At 39.5% G+C, this 17159-nt stretch overlaps 2 protein-coding genes and 1 long non-coding RNA gene across 3 annotated transcripts in view; all 3 read left to right on the top strand.

Annotated features, from left to right (window-relative positions):
- The window catches only part of LOC137969754 (unconventional myosin-X-like), a 39736-nt gene extending 37193 nt beyond the window's left edge, over positions 1-2543 (top strand). Inside the window, exons 27-30 of the mRNA XM_068816108.1 lie at positions 750-849; positions 1750-1883; positions 2230-2294; positions 2391-2543. Coding sequence (XP_068672209.1) covers positions 750-849; positions 1750-1883; positions 2230-2256 — 261 coding nt within the window. The 3' untranslated portion in view covers positions 2257-2294; positions 2391-2543. The remainder of the gene's footprint in view (positions 1-749; positions 850-1749; positions 1884-2229; positions 2295-2390) is intronic.
- A 4109-nt stretch (positions 2544-6652) lies between these two features.
- The window catches only part of LOC137969612 (uncharacterized), a 16174-nt gene continuing 5667 nt past the window's right edge, over positions 6653-17159 (top strand). Inside the window, exons 1-2 of the long non-coding RNA XR_011116695.1 lie at positions 6653-6933; positions 12875-13008. This is a non-coding gene — a long non-coding RNA (uncharacterized lncRNA). The remainder of the gene's footprint in view (positions 6934-12874; positions 13009-17159) is intronic.
- On the top strand, positions 7653-10016 carry LOC137969610 (forkhead box protein C1-B-like). The gene has a single exon (XM_068815921.1). It carries the CDS (start codon positions 8050-8052, stop codon positions 8884-8886), a length of 837 nt encoding a protein of 278 aa, XP_068672022.1. The 5' UTR covers positions 7653-8049; the 3' UTR covers positions 8887-10016.

Below are 17159 nucleotides of genomic sequence, written 5' to 3'. Positions count from 1 at the left end.
TTGTTTGAAAGCTATTTTTAGATTGCTCCTACGCTGCGAAGTTTTTTCTATCTCTTGTCCCCATGACCCCGCGATCCATTTTCACACCAACTTACCAATTCTTGGATTTCACATGACATCACGGCCGCCATGTTGGTGTCCCCAAACAATGAAATGGCGGCCATGTTGGTGTCCCGATCCAATCCTCCGGGAATTGAAAACTATTATTGTGCTAACGTCTTTTTTTGTTTTCGTTGAAAAACATGGCTGTTGATCACGTGAGTGAAACCCGAGAATAGGGTGTCGTCCTTGAAATAACCACGCAGTATGACACGGAGCTAATAATTAGTTTGAAATAACTTTCGTCATAAGAGGGTCGAAAAAAGGGAATTCGCTCTCATGTCTGGCCTCATATCCTCTTGGCTTCGCCACTGAGATTCGTAAAAAAACACGCTACATTTTATACGTGGCCAAAATGAGTGCTCATAGTAAACTAGTTTCGTGGCAACAACTGGAAAATCAGAGCCCTAAGCAGGATTAGAACCAACGACATCTGCAACACCGAGCGGATGCTCTGCCCCTTGGCTGGCAAGAATTCCACGGGGGCGTTGTCGTTTATCTGGGTTCGTTCCGCCATAGACAAAGGGCATGAGCATTCCACTTCTACTCCACCAGCACGTGGTCACAAAAGATTCCCACTTATGATAGTTAATCAATGTCATAAAACAAAAGTACATGTTAGTGTTAAAAATTACGAAATATTCTTTTAGGAAACACCTCCTCCTCTGCCGAAAAGCCGGCCATACACTGTGATGGGTAACATGAAGATGGGATTCCCACAGACACGCGTCATGAAAGTCGATTATCCAGGTCAGCTGTACTTCAAATTACAATTTTTGATGCTGGAAATTTCTCTTGGGACGATCATCATGCACGCTTTTACAAGAATAAAGTATAAAAAGAAGCATTGGAAATTGTACTAACCAAAGGAACTTACAATAGGAAAATGGAAATAGTTTTACCATCAACCATCTTAATTTTTTGACGTTACCACCACTGAGCCCCATTAAGACACTTTTATTATTCCACTATTACGCCATTTTACCGTATTTGGTCAAGAGAACGCGCAAAATATGAGACGGTAATACACTGTAGTGTCCCGGTTTGACCGGTTTAGAACAGAGCAAATACGAACGGAACGGCAGTTTTTCAATGAAAGAAATTGTTTTCAACGCGATACAAAGTCTGAGAATTTAGCTTGTCATCGCTTGTCTCTCGTCATTTCGTTTATCCCATCAAATAAAGGACATTTGTCTGGCTTTCTGTGCTGTTTATATCGTTCGCAAGCGCCCTGAAGGACAGATGATGCATTTTTTAGAAACGCTCTTACCAGATAAAATTAAAAAAAACATCTTTTTGTAGTGGAATAATAAATCTCTTATTCGATGGTTTAACATATAATACTCGCGGACATTTTGCTCATTGCTCGTATTTTTCCTTGCCCCTACGGGGCTACGCAACTCGCAAAATATAGAAATAGAAAGAGCACCTTTACTTTAGTAGCCCTGCAAAGTTTCGGCATATCAGGTGTAATATCAGCTGAGAAAATGTAAGTTGAAGAATGAAAAATTTACAAACTCTTGTATGATTGGTGGTATGGCGTACAGCCCCAGTCATACAAACGTCTGTAAATTTGTCAAGACGGAGCGTGACAATTGTCTGGCTATGCTCCGAGAACTGAAACTGAGTGAGTTATCCTTTTCATTGCAGATGACGGGAGTGAAGTTATTTTTAAAAAAGGCGATGCAGTAAAAGTGATTCGCGCCTCTGAGAAGCGAGGTTATCTTGTTGTAGAGCACAGGAATACCACTCTCGACTTGCCATTTCAAGTCATGGAACTCAAGGTATTTACCTTTGTGAGCATTTTCGCTATTTTTTACACCGTATTTTTGGAAGCCGTATGCGGTGACGTCTGCCGACTTTCCAAGGCTAGTAGAGACCGTTACCGAAACCGGGGTATGTTTGTAAGGGCTCTTGTATTGCTTGATAAATTTTCCCATTGAGAACTCTACATGCCATGTCAGTTGATGGACTTCGACCAGACGATATCTAAAGCGCCACTTCTGTAGCTGCCAAATTTCGGAGATCATTGTGTCCTGAACAATTTTACAATTATTCATCCTCCGGAAAACAAGATGATGCTTTCAATTGTCGAAATTCGTTTTACTCAAGAAAATAAATTTTCTGTAGAATTCTCCCAAACCTTCGCCTAGATGACCAAGAGAGAGTCGACAAGATAACTGTGCACGCATGTGGTAAGCTATACAATTCTCCATAATTGATTTTTCCACGTATTCTCTAAACGGTAATCTATAAGAGTTAATATAATTTCTTTGGATCCTTTTTTGCAGAGCGCTTGATTCGATGAGAAAGGCGCTTTCTTTGGGGTTCGCTTTGAAGTCCATGATCACGGAAATCTCACACCGGAGCACATAAGCGCGTTGTTGGTCTTTGTCCAATTGATGTAACTGTTATCCTTGGATAAAAGCTGAGTGGACCACGTGCATTAGTTGCGTTTGATTAACATGTGCTCTTATGTTTTCACGAGCGCACTATTGAGCACATTTTTGGAGCGAATTTCTAGGGGCTATTTCCAAGTCCTTTTGGTATATATTCCGAGAGTATATAGGTGATTTTGAAGTAAGCCAGTTTGCATTAATTGTGACGTCATGTCAACTGACCCATCCCTCTCATTGGCTTGGCCATGAGTCAAATGTCTGCAAGTTTTGCAGATAGTATAAAATGTTAGCATCGGCAACGAGTGCGAGAACAAGTACAACTTGTACTTCTTCTCATAGTCGTGCTCTAAATATTTAGAAAAATTTAGTTTTATCAACGGAGTCGATAATGTAAATTGGCCACCGTACAGAGATTCTAAAAGCTGACGTTTCGAGCGTTAGCCCTTCGTCAGAGCGAATCGAGGAATTGTGGGTTACGTGTAGTACTTATAGTAGAGTAGGAGCTACGCTATTGGTGGGTAACATGGCAACGTGAAAAATAGGAATATATTAGTTAAATGAAAAGCGTTCGTTAATACCGTGAGGATTAAGGGTGCCGATTTGGAAGATGAATTTTTGTTCCAGATTCTTGCGGCTTTCCGTCGCACCTTGATGTAGGGAAAGGCCACAGATTATATAATACGAGTTCCATTCTGCAGAAAACCACACTAATTCTTTGGCAAGATATCAGCATTTTAAGCTGCTTTTCAGGCTTGAAAGCGCTCCTACCCCCCCCCCCCCCCACCCCCTAAATTATTTACACAACACTTAATTTGGAGGATTGTTAGTATATGATTATTACGACTTTAAAACAAAAAAGAAACAGTTCTAAATCAAACGCATTTTCCTTTTGACAAACTCGTATTTACCTCTACGACTTTTCGATGTAAAGTCGTCCCAGACCCACTTGCCAGGACCAGTTGAGCATGCTGGGCTGCGCAGTACGCATGCACAGTAACCAAAATTGTCGGAAATACCACGAAAAGCGTAGGAAGAGTATTTAATATTTCCGTTCACCATGTAAGGTAGTAGATTCCTACAAGAGCCCTATAAATTCCTACGATGATGTCATATTTTCATTGCAAGGATGAACACGTGGTTACCAAGGCAGTTTTCCGAACAATGGCGGAAAGCGAGGAAAGTTTATCCGAGGCTTTGGTTGACAAATGTTTGTCAAGTGCGGTTTAGAGGTGAATTGGAGAAATGATCGCACTAACTAGTCAATTTAAGCAATTGTTTCTTTGTAGACCCATGGCCGGTGTGATGCCGGTTCAGTGCTCTTACTAAATGAGCTATGGAAACGCTTAGTTGAGAGCTGGCCAATTTGTTGGGCTGAATATTTGTGAAGCGTCTGATACTTGTGCTTCTGCTCTCGTCAATAATGAGAACCAGGCTTAATAGTACCTTTGGCAAATAAACTGGAAAAAGCAACCTGTAAATGATCATTTAACAAAAGTAACGTCTACATTGTCTGATTGGCTTTTTATTGTAGGATTCCTGCAGCCCCCCGCGTGGATTTGTGAAAATTCCTTCAAGATAGATAGATAGATAGATAGATAGATAGTTTATTGTAGTAAAAAACTTGCAGCTGTAAAGCTGAATTGCGCTTTTACAATATGAAAAATATATAAAATTATAGTGATGTACTCTATAAAAAATTGGTAAAACTAATATAAGCTTAAAACTATTTTAAATATATATATTACAAAATTCGTTCTCATTCACATTAGAAAACCCTCCGAAGAACTATGTTTCATTATTAGTACATGATCTTACTAAAAAACTGTTCTTAAAGCGTTCAGTTCAAGGGCATAATCGTTCATTCCTGAACTCTTACTCGAAGTCGAACTCGTTGTCGATGCTAACATAATTCAGTCACGTGATCACGAATGCAAGTTAGCTCCAAAAAAAATCATGCGTATATAACATTCTTAATACGGGCTAGAAAGGTTAGAAGCATATCCTCCTGGCTTTAGTCCGGGTCCTTAGCTTCAAAGCTAGTTTTGCGAAATGTTCAGCCTGCAATTGCCCTGTGTTAACACCATGTGTTTCAAACACAACCAGAAAGCATTTTTTGTCACAGTTTTCTCTTAACTTGAGTCGTTTCGCTGATCAGAAAACCTTCTCACGACGCCCGCCATCAACAATCAAGAAGTCTCCTTTGTTTGGTCCCCCTACATGCCAATCATAAAAGAATTCGATTTATTTTCTGTTCCGATGCACTCATATATTTTAACTTTTTGCACTGTAGCTGTTTGAGAGTGATTTATAAACACTTCCCTCCAAATTGTGGATTTTTCATCAAAGGGAAATTTCAAGGATAAAACGGCAAAATATGTTTGTTGGAAGATTTATGTTTGCAACGGAAAGAATTTGAAGTTAAGTGCAATTTAAATATGAACTACTTTGGTTATCATGCCAGTGGAAAGGTCATAAAGTGGTTGTTTGAGTTCGTCTGTATTCAGTAAGAGATTTCTTGTCCAGGCTTCTGAGGACGCGATTCTTGCGGTCAGCCGGAATGATTATCATCTCCTAGGCACTTCATGTACTTCCTTAATATATAGCGTATCTGAAGAAACAGTGCAAACAGAAGCAAGCAAAATACACAGCGGCATTAATTTATCCTTAATTGGTGTCTTTTTGCTAACACGACCGCTAATGATTAAAAATGGGGATACTGAATTTGCGTTTGTCGCTTGTTCGTCTGCTTGCTTCACCATTGAGAGAAGACCGGCTTCAGAGGCCCACATTCGGTCAAACCATTATCATATCATTCCTTAATTTACCCTTGGGTTGTAGCTTGTCGGCGGGGCAAGTGTCTCCGAGCAAAACCCTCTCCCCCCCCCCCCCTCCCTTCCCCTCTTCGACCATGGTATACCACTGTTTTTGTTTTCAGACGCTAAGTTGTGAGAACGTGTGATCAGATTGGCTGTACTTTATTGTCTTGGGTAGTTTGGTGGAGCACAACATGTGCGCTGAAATTTGGGCGAATATGGGCGTTTGACCTTTATGGGGGTATATAAATTACTTCTTTGTGTACTGTGTGACTGATGCGTATTTTCGAAATGTGTCGTGTGTACTTGCTCGTTGTCGCAATATAAAGAATGTTTTTCTCCTGAATACAATATTGATGTAACTTTAATTTCTTGTACGAAAATGATCAAGGTAGGATATATATATTAAAATATAATTATTTAATATAAAGCCGAACGAAATAGATTTGTGGTGCATGAGTCTCTGTGATGTGTACGTTAGTTTAGCTTGCCTGTGATGAAAAGTTCTTTTGCCTCAAACAAGATTTTAATGTTTAGTTCAATATTCGTTGTTCAACAAGGTGAACTGAAAACTGAGAATCCTTCAAAACTGCTCTAAATATGACTTGTGAGGCAAAAACTGAACGACATCAAACCATCACTGGTAAGATAAGCAATCATTTTATTTACCCGTGATTCATGGAGTTAACCGCAATCATAAAGTTCCCGAAGAGGACCAAATTACGGTACCTCCCCTCCCTAACCCCACGACCAATCCACGCTGACAGACCAATTAATACACAATAACATTTAGTGTTATCATTTTTTACAGGCTTTCCTTGTCAACATAAACATACTCCCACATTAAAATATATTGAAAGAGTTCGTGTAGGGAAGCCTTAGAATATTGTCGAGGGAGGGCCTCGCAATATTTTGAGATGACATGTGCGAATTATAGATCAATCCCCAGTTGTTGTTCAAACGATGGATAGCGCTATCTACCGGATAAATCACTATCCAGTGGATAAGTCATAGCGAAAATCGATTGTGCTATCCAATTTATTCAGTGAATAGCGTTATCCGCGTGCATCCCGAACATTTTTTACTCTCGATGAGATGAGCCGATTGTTGCAAAGCAGCGTTGGCGTTCGTCTGGTTTCGCAATCTTGGAGACACCCATGGACTTGGTTGTGACGTCTTGCGTTTCACGCATTTCAAAACAAATTTGTGTGAGAAATTTGGGGACGGGACACCCACAATAAAAACAAACACGATAATCAACGCTTTCGCTTAAGAGAATTCTGTTTTTTACTCTATCGATGCTATTTACGGAACAAGTAGGTTGTTTGATGTCCTCCGATCTGTTAAGCTTCATGCAAGAGCTGTCTCCACCGAGTACGAAACAAAGCTGCCGACAGTTTATTTGTTTAATTAAAACACTCGAATTCGAAAAGGTTGTGTTTTTACATGACCTCAAGAAAGAGAATCGAGTTTATGAAAACAACTCTCGAAATATTATGAGCACGAAAAAGCCGTTCACATCGACCAGCTTGTTCGAGTCAAAATTTATTGACATAGAAGTCTGTATTTGAAAGAATGGGCCCGGACGTATATCAAGCAGACTCTCTCGATCTCCGTTGCAGGTAGCTTGTCAATGTATAAGTTTGTTTTGTTTGGTGTAAATATGCTCTAAGTTTATATGTTAAGTTATGTTCACCCCAACGCATTTTTTCGAAAGGAGGTGGTTGTCGCGCAAATTGGTGTTCTTGCTCGTTTCGTGTCAGTCTAAAGACAGGAAATTTTGGACTACATTATGAATTTTAGTAGCCATTTTGTAGCCTCCGACTTATCAGGATAATAATCAAAACCGCAATAATATCCTAAACTCATTCAAATGGCAATATTCTAATCTTATCACGCGCGGTCCGTCCTGCGCGTGGTTGAGAGATGCGTTTCCTCTTCAAGACATCGCGATGGCGCCGTGCGGAGAGACCATATCAAATAGATCAGTAATTCCAAATGTTTCTCATTTATTTGCTGATTTCATTTCCCGGGATCTCATTTCGCCTTCGAAACGCGGAAGCTCCTTAGAGGCCAATATTGCAGCAGTGTTTTACGAGACAAAGATATGGAACAGGTAACGCTCACATAGATATCCCCCGTGATATCCCTAAGACGATTTGTCGCAATTTAGATTTTTGGGAGCTTATCTAAACAGGGCGAAAGGAAACGAGATTTAATGCCCACAAATGGGTTAAAACAAACTTCCCGTATAAATATTTATTCATCTGCAAGTGAGAGATAATGGAAAAATTGAATTTGTGATCGCTTACAATCACCATAGAAATTGACATAAAGCTGTTCAGCGTTTTAAATTTATCACTTAATGCCCATTTGGTTTAATTAAGCGCGTCGTTTTAGCATGTAAATCCTCCTTCTGTCGAACTAAAGAATTTACGAAAGAAAAAAGCAATCAAAAATAGTCTAATCCGAGCTCAACTGCCGAGTGTGAATAAAACAATAGCTCCACTAACCTAACATGTTTGATGTGTGGTCCAAAAAAACACTTAAAGGTGTACTGTAAACAAACAGCGAGACAGTGGTCTGCTAAACACCGATGCCTGGGTGGTCTCTAAGGGCGTTACCAGTCCCTACAGTATATCCGTTTTAATGTTTGCTGAAATACCAGTTGAAAACTTTGCGTTACACTGCGCAGAGAGGTTAAGAAAGAAGTAGTTTGTTCTCCACGAGCGAGAGTCATGTACAGTACATTCACGTCAATGAAGTTCAACCCTTATGGGGTTTTAACTATTCCGAGGCAGGGATTTCAACAGCAGTCTACGGGGACGTTTTGTTCGTGTTGTTATTATAATTCCAATCTTGGATGCTGCTTTTCGCCCAGCAATGGTTCCGAGTTCGGCTATTACGGTTGCGCTGAAATGCTTCCCAAACCGCCTTATTCGTACGTGGCCTTGATATCTATGGCCATTAAGAATTCGCCAGAAAAGAAGGTTACCTTGAGCGGAATTTACCAGTTTATCATGATGAACTTTCCGTATTACCAGCAGAGTCGACGTGGATGGCAGAACAGCATCAGGCACAACTTATCACTTAACAAATGCTTTGTGAAAATCCCCCGAGACAAATCAGACCCCGGAAAAGGATGTTACTGGGCGTTGGACTCTTCGTTTGAGGAAATGTTTGAAGAGGGAAGGTTTTGGAGACGAAAGCGAAGGCTCAAACGCGCTCAGACCAAAGGGGAAGACGATAATGGCGAAAGCGAGATAGCTGATAGACAAGAACGCAATGATCAAACTACAGCAGAGGAACCTGAACGGAAATCAAGTGAATCTGCAAAAATCACCACGGAGAGCAAAGACAGGAGCCAGGCGTCTCCTAGGGCAGAATTTTGTTGTCGTGTTCCCCCACGAAGGCCAAATGTTGAGGGAGATTCCAACGAGCAACAATTTGTTTCCTGTCCAAAGAATGGGAAACTCGTTTCTCAGAACAACAGTACGGAATCCCGGCTGATTGCTCAGACGGATTCTTCAAGCAACAAACTAGTGTTTAGCATTGAGAATCTACTAAAACGTTGAGTTGTGAAGAAACTCTTGTAGTTGAAAAAATACGAAAAACTTTAAGCGAGTGAGAAATTGAAGAACAGTACTGCAGAGTTGCATCAATTCTGAGTTACAAAGGTGACTCAGCTCGCATTGAACCGAACTGTTCTTCGCCGGTTCTCTGTTCGTTCTGACAAAGTGCTCTTAGCAGAAGTAGCTAAAGCGGACTTCAAACTGTATAAAAGATACGATTTGGGTGAAAAATTGAGTGGCTTATATTAAGTCAACAATAGTTTTCTCGTCTTCATTTTAACGCCCCTTATCAGACATTTATTTTCTTGTAGTTATGGATTGTTCGAGTTCCGGCTTTAGTATTTACTCCAGTAATTTTTTGCGTGTGCAATCTGTAGGAATTGTAGAATAAAAAGCCAATTTTTGGTTTTTGTAAACCAAATTGACATGTCATCAAACTACTACAGTCTTCAAGGACTTCACTCCAATCGAGATCCAATTTCCTTTGTAAAAAATTTCGACAACCCTATCTAAACTCGAGTTAAGCAAAATATTTTCAACTCGAATGCTTGTTTTCGAGTTATCTATGGCCGTGGAGGTGATTGCAGAAGTAAAGATAACATAACAAATGATCTGGCTTACAAAATTCTTGTAGTCTACCCGAAAAAAAACTTCCAATGTTTGGAAAAGTATACTAAGATAGTGCGACAAAACAAAGTTCGTAATTCGGAAAGAAACATCCGTCTTACGTACCTCTTTATTAATAAACAATAAAGTGTTAAAAGCATTACTTCGAGGTACACTTTAACTGGAACCTTATTATTATATTGGGGCACGTAAATGCAATTTGGACGTGATCAAAACTCATTTCCTTCTGTTAAAGCACCGCGTGGTATTGAAACATGGCAACCTGATTTAATTAAGGTGTTATGCTATTTGTCATTCATGTCCTACTTTGGACTAAGCAATTGTCTTATTCTTAAGCTTTGTTTAAGAATAGTTTAAGAAATATTGCTGGAACTACAAAAATTTGAAGATATGAGAAACTTGTCCTGCTATGAAAACAACCCTGCCTTGAAAATCTCCAAGTTAATATATACAAACCATGATCCTCTTTCTTTATGTCAAGTTCTCACGAATATTTATGTCAAAAGAACGGAGCAAAAAAAATCAAACTTCAGCAGTTCTGTAGGTTTGCTTTCATTATTCGACAGCTCAGTTTCATGCGCGGCCGTTCTTGATATTTCTCGATCGTTGACATTATCAACATGAAGCTGCGAGAATTTCTCTCATCAATGTTGAGAGCTATGCTCTGTTAGAAATTCCTTCCGTATTTGACTTCAAAGAAGCCCTTCAAACGAGGGTCCAAGAAAACTTAACCAGAATTTAATGGGGTACATTTTGTTTTATCTCCTTTTTAAATTGTTTAAATCGCGTTCTCAACTACCCACGGCAACTAAAACCTTTAATGGAAACCTGACAAAATTAACACAAAAGAAGGTTGGTTTTAAAGGCACTCTCGAAAGATTTTCTTTGCTATTATTATTTAACTAGACGAATCAGGAGATCCTTGAATTTGATTGAAATCAATCGGCGTGAACCTTCCATAGTTTTGGTTGTCGGGCATGTTGATAAAATGCTATTGTCTGATCAATCAAATAAAAAAGGGGACGATTCATTCATTCGTTGCTGAGGAAAACGCCCTCAAACCTATCACTTTAAAAGGAGCCGTTTACGGGAAGAGGGAAGATAATGGAACTGAGAAAGCGAAAAAAACGTATTTGTCTTCTGGTTTAAGGTTGTAAAACTCTAAAAGTAAATGGCAAAGTTAGTAACAGTTTTAATTGACGTCCGCCTGCCGCCATGTTTCTTGGGTTTTTTTCTGTTCCCTTCTAGCCAAGATGTACATGGGGCTAGATCTCTCTATTACTGGCATCTTCTAATCCCACAGCCAAGAAGACGCTCGCGCCAGAAACATGCTAATGGCCACATCAATACAAAATGGGAATTTAAAGTAAAAGTACCGAAAAAAGCATACACGCTATGAGGATGATTCAAGTTCTTTGATCCAGTTCGTGCTTCGGTCTTCGTCCCTCTAAACAACATTCCAAACGTATGTACTTCCGTAGTTCGCTGTGAAATTTCAAAATTTAATGCATCTACATGACATAATTTATCCAAAGTTCCACGACGACCAACGTGTTTCAAAGTCTCATTTTACCACAAGGGGAAATTTGACTTGGGCAATTATGCTCCTCTTATCTTGTTTATAGTTCATGTTCCATTAGGCTTCATTACTTAAAGGAAGGCCGCGACAAGTGAAAAACTCGTCTCAGGAACATGTTCCTTGAAAGGAAACTTTTTTCTCAACAAATAAATTTGTTATATGGTTTTTAATATAATTTTCAGCAGTATATCTGAGAGAATTCCTTTCAGATAGTTTTTGAAGTGTTCCCATTTTTCGCCATCCTTTTCTAAACTTCATTAGACGAATCAAAAGATGGCCGAAAACTTTTGTTTATGTAGTAAATCAATCGTACACTAGAAACCAACTGAAAAAACAATTACCTCGCAGATGTGCAGCAAAAATAAGGCAATTTCCTTCAATGGAAGAGTTATCTTTAATCATCTGATCAGCGGAGTAATTTTGTCAGAAATCAAAACAGTCGCGTTGCTATCTCGGTGAGATATACAGAACGTGTCGAATTGGTTACCGCGGTTTAGACTGCATGTCGACTGGTGAACTCGTTTTAAATTCCAAAGTTTTGCTCAGTTCGGCGTGTTATCAAGCGAATAAAGACATGCATTTCCTTTCAAAGTAAATACCTCAGTGGCAGAAATGGTGCCATGTAGTTTATTTCACCAGTTTCACTCATGTGATAACTTTGAATTAAACGGAAAGGCTTGTTGTGGCTTCACGTGGCATCAAGGAGAGAGGTAGCCAACACTTGTTTTTCAAAAGTGCCGAACAATGCTTTTGCTCTTGTTTTTTGATGATGATTTCTAAGTAGGTTATCATTAAGGGAAACCGACCCATCGAGCAGACAGATCCATAACACTTGTAAATATTTGGGGTCTTGTGTACGACAATTTTCCAAAGATATGAAAGAATTGTTTAGTTTAGCTAATTACTTAGCAGTGCTCCGTGAATGTACAGTTAATGACCAAAAGAAAGGATACCCTTCCACCTTGAATTATCAAGGACTTGTTAGTTCTAATTATTTTGAAGTTGGAAACAAATAATACGCCTTTGATTGAAATTGCGGAAAAGTTGTATTTCATGGTTAAAATTGAATGGGGTCAAAACAAACTCAACAGTTTCTTCAGCCCTCGAATCCTTTAATACGTGTTATCTCCTTTATGGACAATTTCATTAGCTTTTCATATCCATCTCGAGCAACTTTTTAAGAGGATATATTTGGATTGTTTTTATTTCCTATTTGATATAATTTCAATCATACAATTGAGAGCTGATACATTTTCGAGGGAATGTATTAGCTTTCGTGTGCCTAAACAGTTATCATGCTGGCAGAAACCTGTTGCGTGGTGCAGAAGCCACGAAGCACTTTTAACTTTTTTGATATTATCAGTCGTCGTGATCTTGATCAAAAGACGTTCATATTTGTGAGCGATTGAAACACGTTGATTGTTATAGAAAATAGGCATAAACGGACCAGTAACGAATCAAAATGCAACATGTCTCCATGTTCGTAAGAATTCAACTTGGTGCGCTTGGAATTCTGGGACTGGGTTGGCTCCTTCGATCTCAAGCGCACGAAGCTTGACGAATCTACTCTTGTTTGGTAAAATTAACAAAAAATTTCATCCCTTTCCATACTTATGTCCGTGGCGTAATTTGGCAGTAAAGTTAGTCCAACTGCCTTGTTCATCATCGTAACTATTCGAGTTCTTGCCATCCTCTAGATCGGAAATTTGCGTTGTGTTGGAGTGATGGTTATAAGGCTGTTGAAACAGTAATGCATAAACCTCTGAATCGTCATTACATATTAAGTCTTTAGGTTTGACTGCGATGGAACTGAAACGAAACTATGTTGCAACCCTATCGCAACTGACTGTTTTGCCTTGAGCTGACATGAGCGAAATCGTCCGACTAAGGGCTCATGAATCAGACTGACCAACTCTCAGGTAGGTGCTTCATGTATGAAGATCACGAATTTCCTTTTAGCGTGTAACTTGCAACCCTTTTCCTTGGAACAAATTGGGGATTTTAGGACACCAATTTATGCCCAAATATGGACAAGAATAAGATCGGAGCTGCACGCGCGGGAAAATGCACCAGCTACCGTTACATCCAAATAAGGAAATTTTTAAACTAAAAAAACCCCAGCTCTGAACCAGCAAGGACTTGAGAGATCATGCGAAAAAACATTTGCTCGGTCCGTAAGGCATCTGGATTTGCGTAGGGGAAATCGTGAGTCCCAAAATCAAGATTGTTTATCAATGAATAACTGAACAAGTGATGTTGGCCTGTATTGAACTACAGCATTCCAGTCTCTGAAGAATAACAAATAAAAGAGAAGCGAGAAACATTGGCTTCTGGGCTGACATGTTGATAATTTTCGAGTTCCCTCACAACTTCTTTTCACCACAAGTTTAAGTGTGCCCTCTGAGCATCTGACAGCTTTGTAATACCAAAGTTCACTGAAGTTAATCGCCCTGTTCAGCGGGGTTAGTGTTTGAATGGGAGACCAAAACAATATACCCCTCATAAAACAGAAGCATCGGACCGAAAATACTATGAACGCTAACAAATGCGAACTCAGCAAGGTACATATTTTGTTAGCTTGCTTTATGCAAAACAAGAACATCATTCTAAAAGCTTATTCTACGCAAAAAGTAGCTTCTGGAGGTAATTTTGAGAGTGGAAATCAAGGTTACGCGGCAGACGGCAAATACAAACTCACGATTTAATTCAGTTAACACACCAGGAAGACGCTAACCTCATTTTGACAAGAAAATGCTTTACTATTGCCATAAAAAAACTATCCAATTAAGCTCGCATATCATAAAACATGATGAATTCATTAAGGCCACCTCTTCCAGCGAACAATTTTTTGAAACAAACTACATATTTGCTACTAGAGGCAAAAAGCCCTTCTATTTCATTACGTGCGTGAAGAGAAGAAACTCAATCGTGTCAAATATGCGCAATATTGCAACAAACTAAATTTCAGGATCAAACCGTTTCCATGAAGAACCCTTTCCTTGAATAATGAAGCACAAAATACACGACAAGCTTTCTTTCAAATAATTCTTGGCTGTTACATTTCCAATTATTTTTTTTACCTGAAGACTGTGCAGAGTTGATCACAGATCCACGTAAGGTGTTCGATTCGTTCAATCGTTCTCTGTCTTTGTTGAACCCATAAGTGACCAGAGAATTTTCCATTTGGTTTCAGTGTTCTACATAACAGCACACTTGGTTAAATATTACTTCAGGTAAATACAGCTCACTTTGATTTCGGCTCGACGGGCGATTGTTGTCGAAGTCCATTACCCGTCGCTTTTGAGATTCCAGGTGTTGGTTTTTCACCGCCTGCCTAGTTTATCCAACTGACTTTCCATTATTGAGCTTCATAAGGGTATAATTTATTCAAAGATCCACTAAAACGCCATTCGCGTTACATGACTTTCGACGCCATTGCAGGCTAAGTTAATGATTCTCCTGTGTCCACCAGAGAAATCTACGCATTTCCACTACCCTCTCGATCCTAAGAAAATACGCGCAGAGGGCTCTATGCACAAAGACACCACTTACCAGGGGAGTGACAGGCAAGACTTTTACCGACACGGAAAATAAAATAAAATAAAAAAATCTACCCATTTTCCGACTGGGATTGCCATACGGCAACCCCTTGTAAAAATATTAAATATTTTTAAATATCATCGTAGCGACTTGCAAAGCATCTGTTTTCTGGTTTTCATTGGAATCAATGCCGTTAACAACGGTTTTAAATGTAAACAAATATCCACGATCGCACTTAACCCTATCACTGAGTCAGGGACTGTGGAGTTCGGACTACGGAATTGAAACTGGATATTTACCAAGATATTGTTACTGTGTAACATAAAAAAAAACCCACTGAAATACTGTGAACTTAAAGGAAGTTGGCTAAAAATCCTTCAAACAAAGTGTAGGCTACCTGTAGCCTCTTCTTATTCTGATGCATCGCGCTTGCGACCAGGATGCATTGCGCAACGCCAGAAGGCATTGAGCTATGAGGGAGCCTCGCTTTGAGTAGGGGTCACAAAACACAGTAACGAACGATTTATCAAACACTTAATCGTAAATATTGCATGCATGCGATATGTCTTGTTCTTTCGCTTGTGATAATGCATTGTTATTTGTTTGTGATCTTTTTGTACTTTTCTGAGAAGATCGAAGTAACATTATCTATCAGAAAATTCAATTTATTCCGCATTTCTACCGTTTTAATCAGATACATTTTTTAAATTTATCTAACATATTCTTTTAACATAACCTAGAACGCTGTTTTCAATTGTTAATGATCAATTTCAAATGCACTTTCACAGTTCGTCTTTCAGTGGACAGGCAAACAGAAGGTCAGTATTTTGAAGTTGGGCAATGAAATTACCCGCTTCGCTTTAAATTGCCTTATTTTTTACTTTGTAATCTTGAAATTCTCGATTCGTTCAAAAAGCAAAAATATCTGCAGCAGTTTCGTGTCCTTGGGCTAAACTTTTAGTATAGAACACTAATGCTCACAGCACTCAAATTCATGCAAACCGAAATTGGGATAAGGGTTAGCCGTGTTAGGCTTTTTTGCATGCGATTGACTTGATCTGGTTGATCCTATCGCGCTCGCCCCGCTTGGCTCATAAAGCGCCTGTCATGCAGGCTAGGTTGATCCCGGCTGTAAAGCGTTGGGTTTGTTTGGGAATATTGACCTTGCTGTTGCCGGGTATTCTACAGTTACTCCCTTTGGTCACGCTGTCTTTTATGTAGTTCACAATCAATGAGAGAAAAGACAAATGTCCTCGTCCAATTACAACACCAAGGATGACTCTTTCCCAACTGACACTGAATGAGTATGTGAGTGATTTCTTTTAACATTTGACACAGTTCTTATTACAAGCAAGGGGTGTGATAAGGCTTATGGATGTCTTCCTTATCATAGAATTCTACAAAGTCCAAGCATTTGTAGATACAACGCAGCAATTTCTCTTCACTTTTTACAAAAACACTGAGTGTTGGTCCAATCGGAACCTTCTGCAAGATGAGCCATTGTTGTTGACTGTGGAGATAAATTAGAAAATGGTTATTTTTAGCCGCGAAGATAGACACTTTTAATAATTGCATGCTTCCGCCAACGTTTTCTTTGCTATTTTTGTTTTATCATCACGGAAACAGGATGCCTGCACTGCGCTTAAACAATTCCTTCGGTGTTATTTTTCAAATCTAGTTTGCTTTCTCGCAAATAATGCTTGACTTTCTTTATCGTTTCCCTCGGTTCTGATTGATCTGTGGGGTTTTGTCCACCGAGTAAAGGTGAAGTTTCTCTCTCTGTCTCGATAGATGCCTTGGTGAAGGTGCTGGGTTTCAATTTATCTCGTGATCAGGGGTTACATCTCAACATCGAAAAAGGTAAATTTAACCTGTCTACTTTGTGATGCGGCCATTGTTTGCGTAGAGGGTTATCTTTCCACGTGACCACAATTTTCCGTTTTTGCATGCTTTCTGTCCGCACCTATCTGGGCACAATTTTTTTTTCCTGCTGTTCTCTTGTTAATTGCCCTAAACCCTGTCTTCAAGTCTTTAACGGAAACTTCAGCTGTGAGAATTTCGTCTGAAATCTGATTTCGAGTTCTTCCTTTCTTCCGCATAGCAGTGTTTGTTTTCAGTGCCCCCAAACTGAATTCATATAAGGTATTAGAGGGAATTCAAAGGTATACTCTAAGGTATTAGAGGGAATTCAAAGTTCGTTTATTGTCAGGTTGCTGCCTGGTTTGCCTCAAGTCCTCTATGATTGAGCTCGAGGTTTTATATTCAAATTCCAATTTTACCAACACCTGGGGCCCATGCTCACGTTCGTATCTTCTTGGGCAAGGAGTGAAAGTCATTACTGCTCTATGGAGCGGGATGGCACAGTGGTGTGAGGTGCACTCTCCTCCCACCAATGTGGCCCGGCTTCGATTCCCAGACTCGGCGTCATATGTGGGTTGAGCCTTTTTGGTTCTCTGCTCTGCACCGAGAGGTTTTTTCTCTGGGTAATCTGGTTTTCCCCCTCTCCTTAGAAATTATCCTATAATTTGAT

Source organism: Montipora foliosa, chromosome 9 (assembly GCF_036669935.1).
Source record: "Montipora foliosa isolate CH-2021 chromosome 9, ASM3666993v2, whole genome shotgun sequence".
Lineage (NCBI taxonomy): Eukaryota > Metazoa > Cnidaria > Anthozoa > Scleractinia > Acroporidae > Montipora > Montipora foliosa.
Note: the sequence above shows the minus strand (reverse complement) of the source record. Positions and strands in the feature narration are given on the sequence as shown.

Coding starts and splice junctions, on each gene's coding strand:
- LOC137969610 (XM_068815921.1), top strand. CDS start 8,050: ATGTACAGTACATTCACGTCAATGAAGTTCAACCCTTATGGGGTTTTA.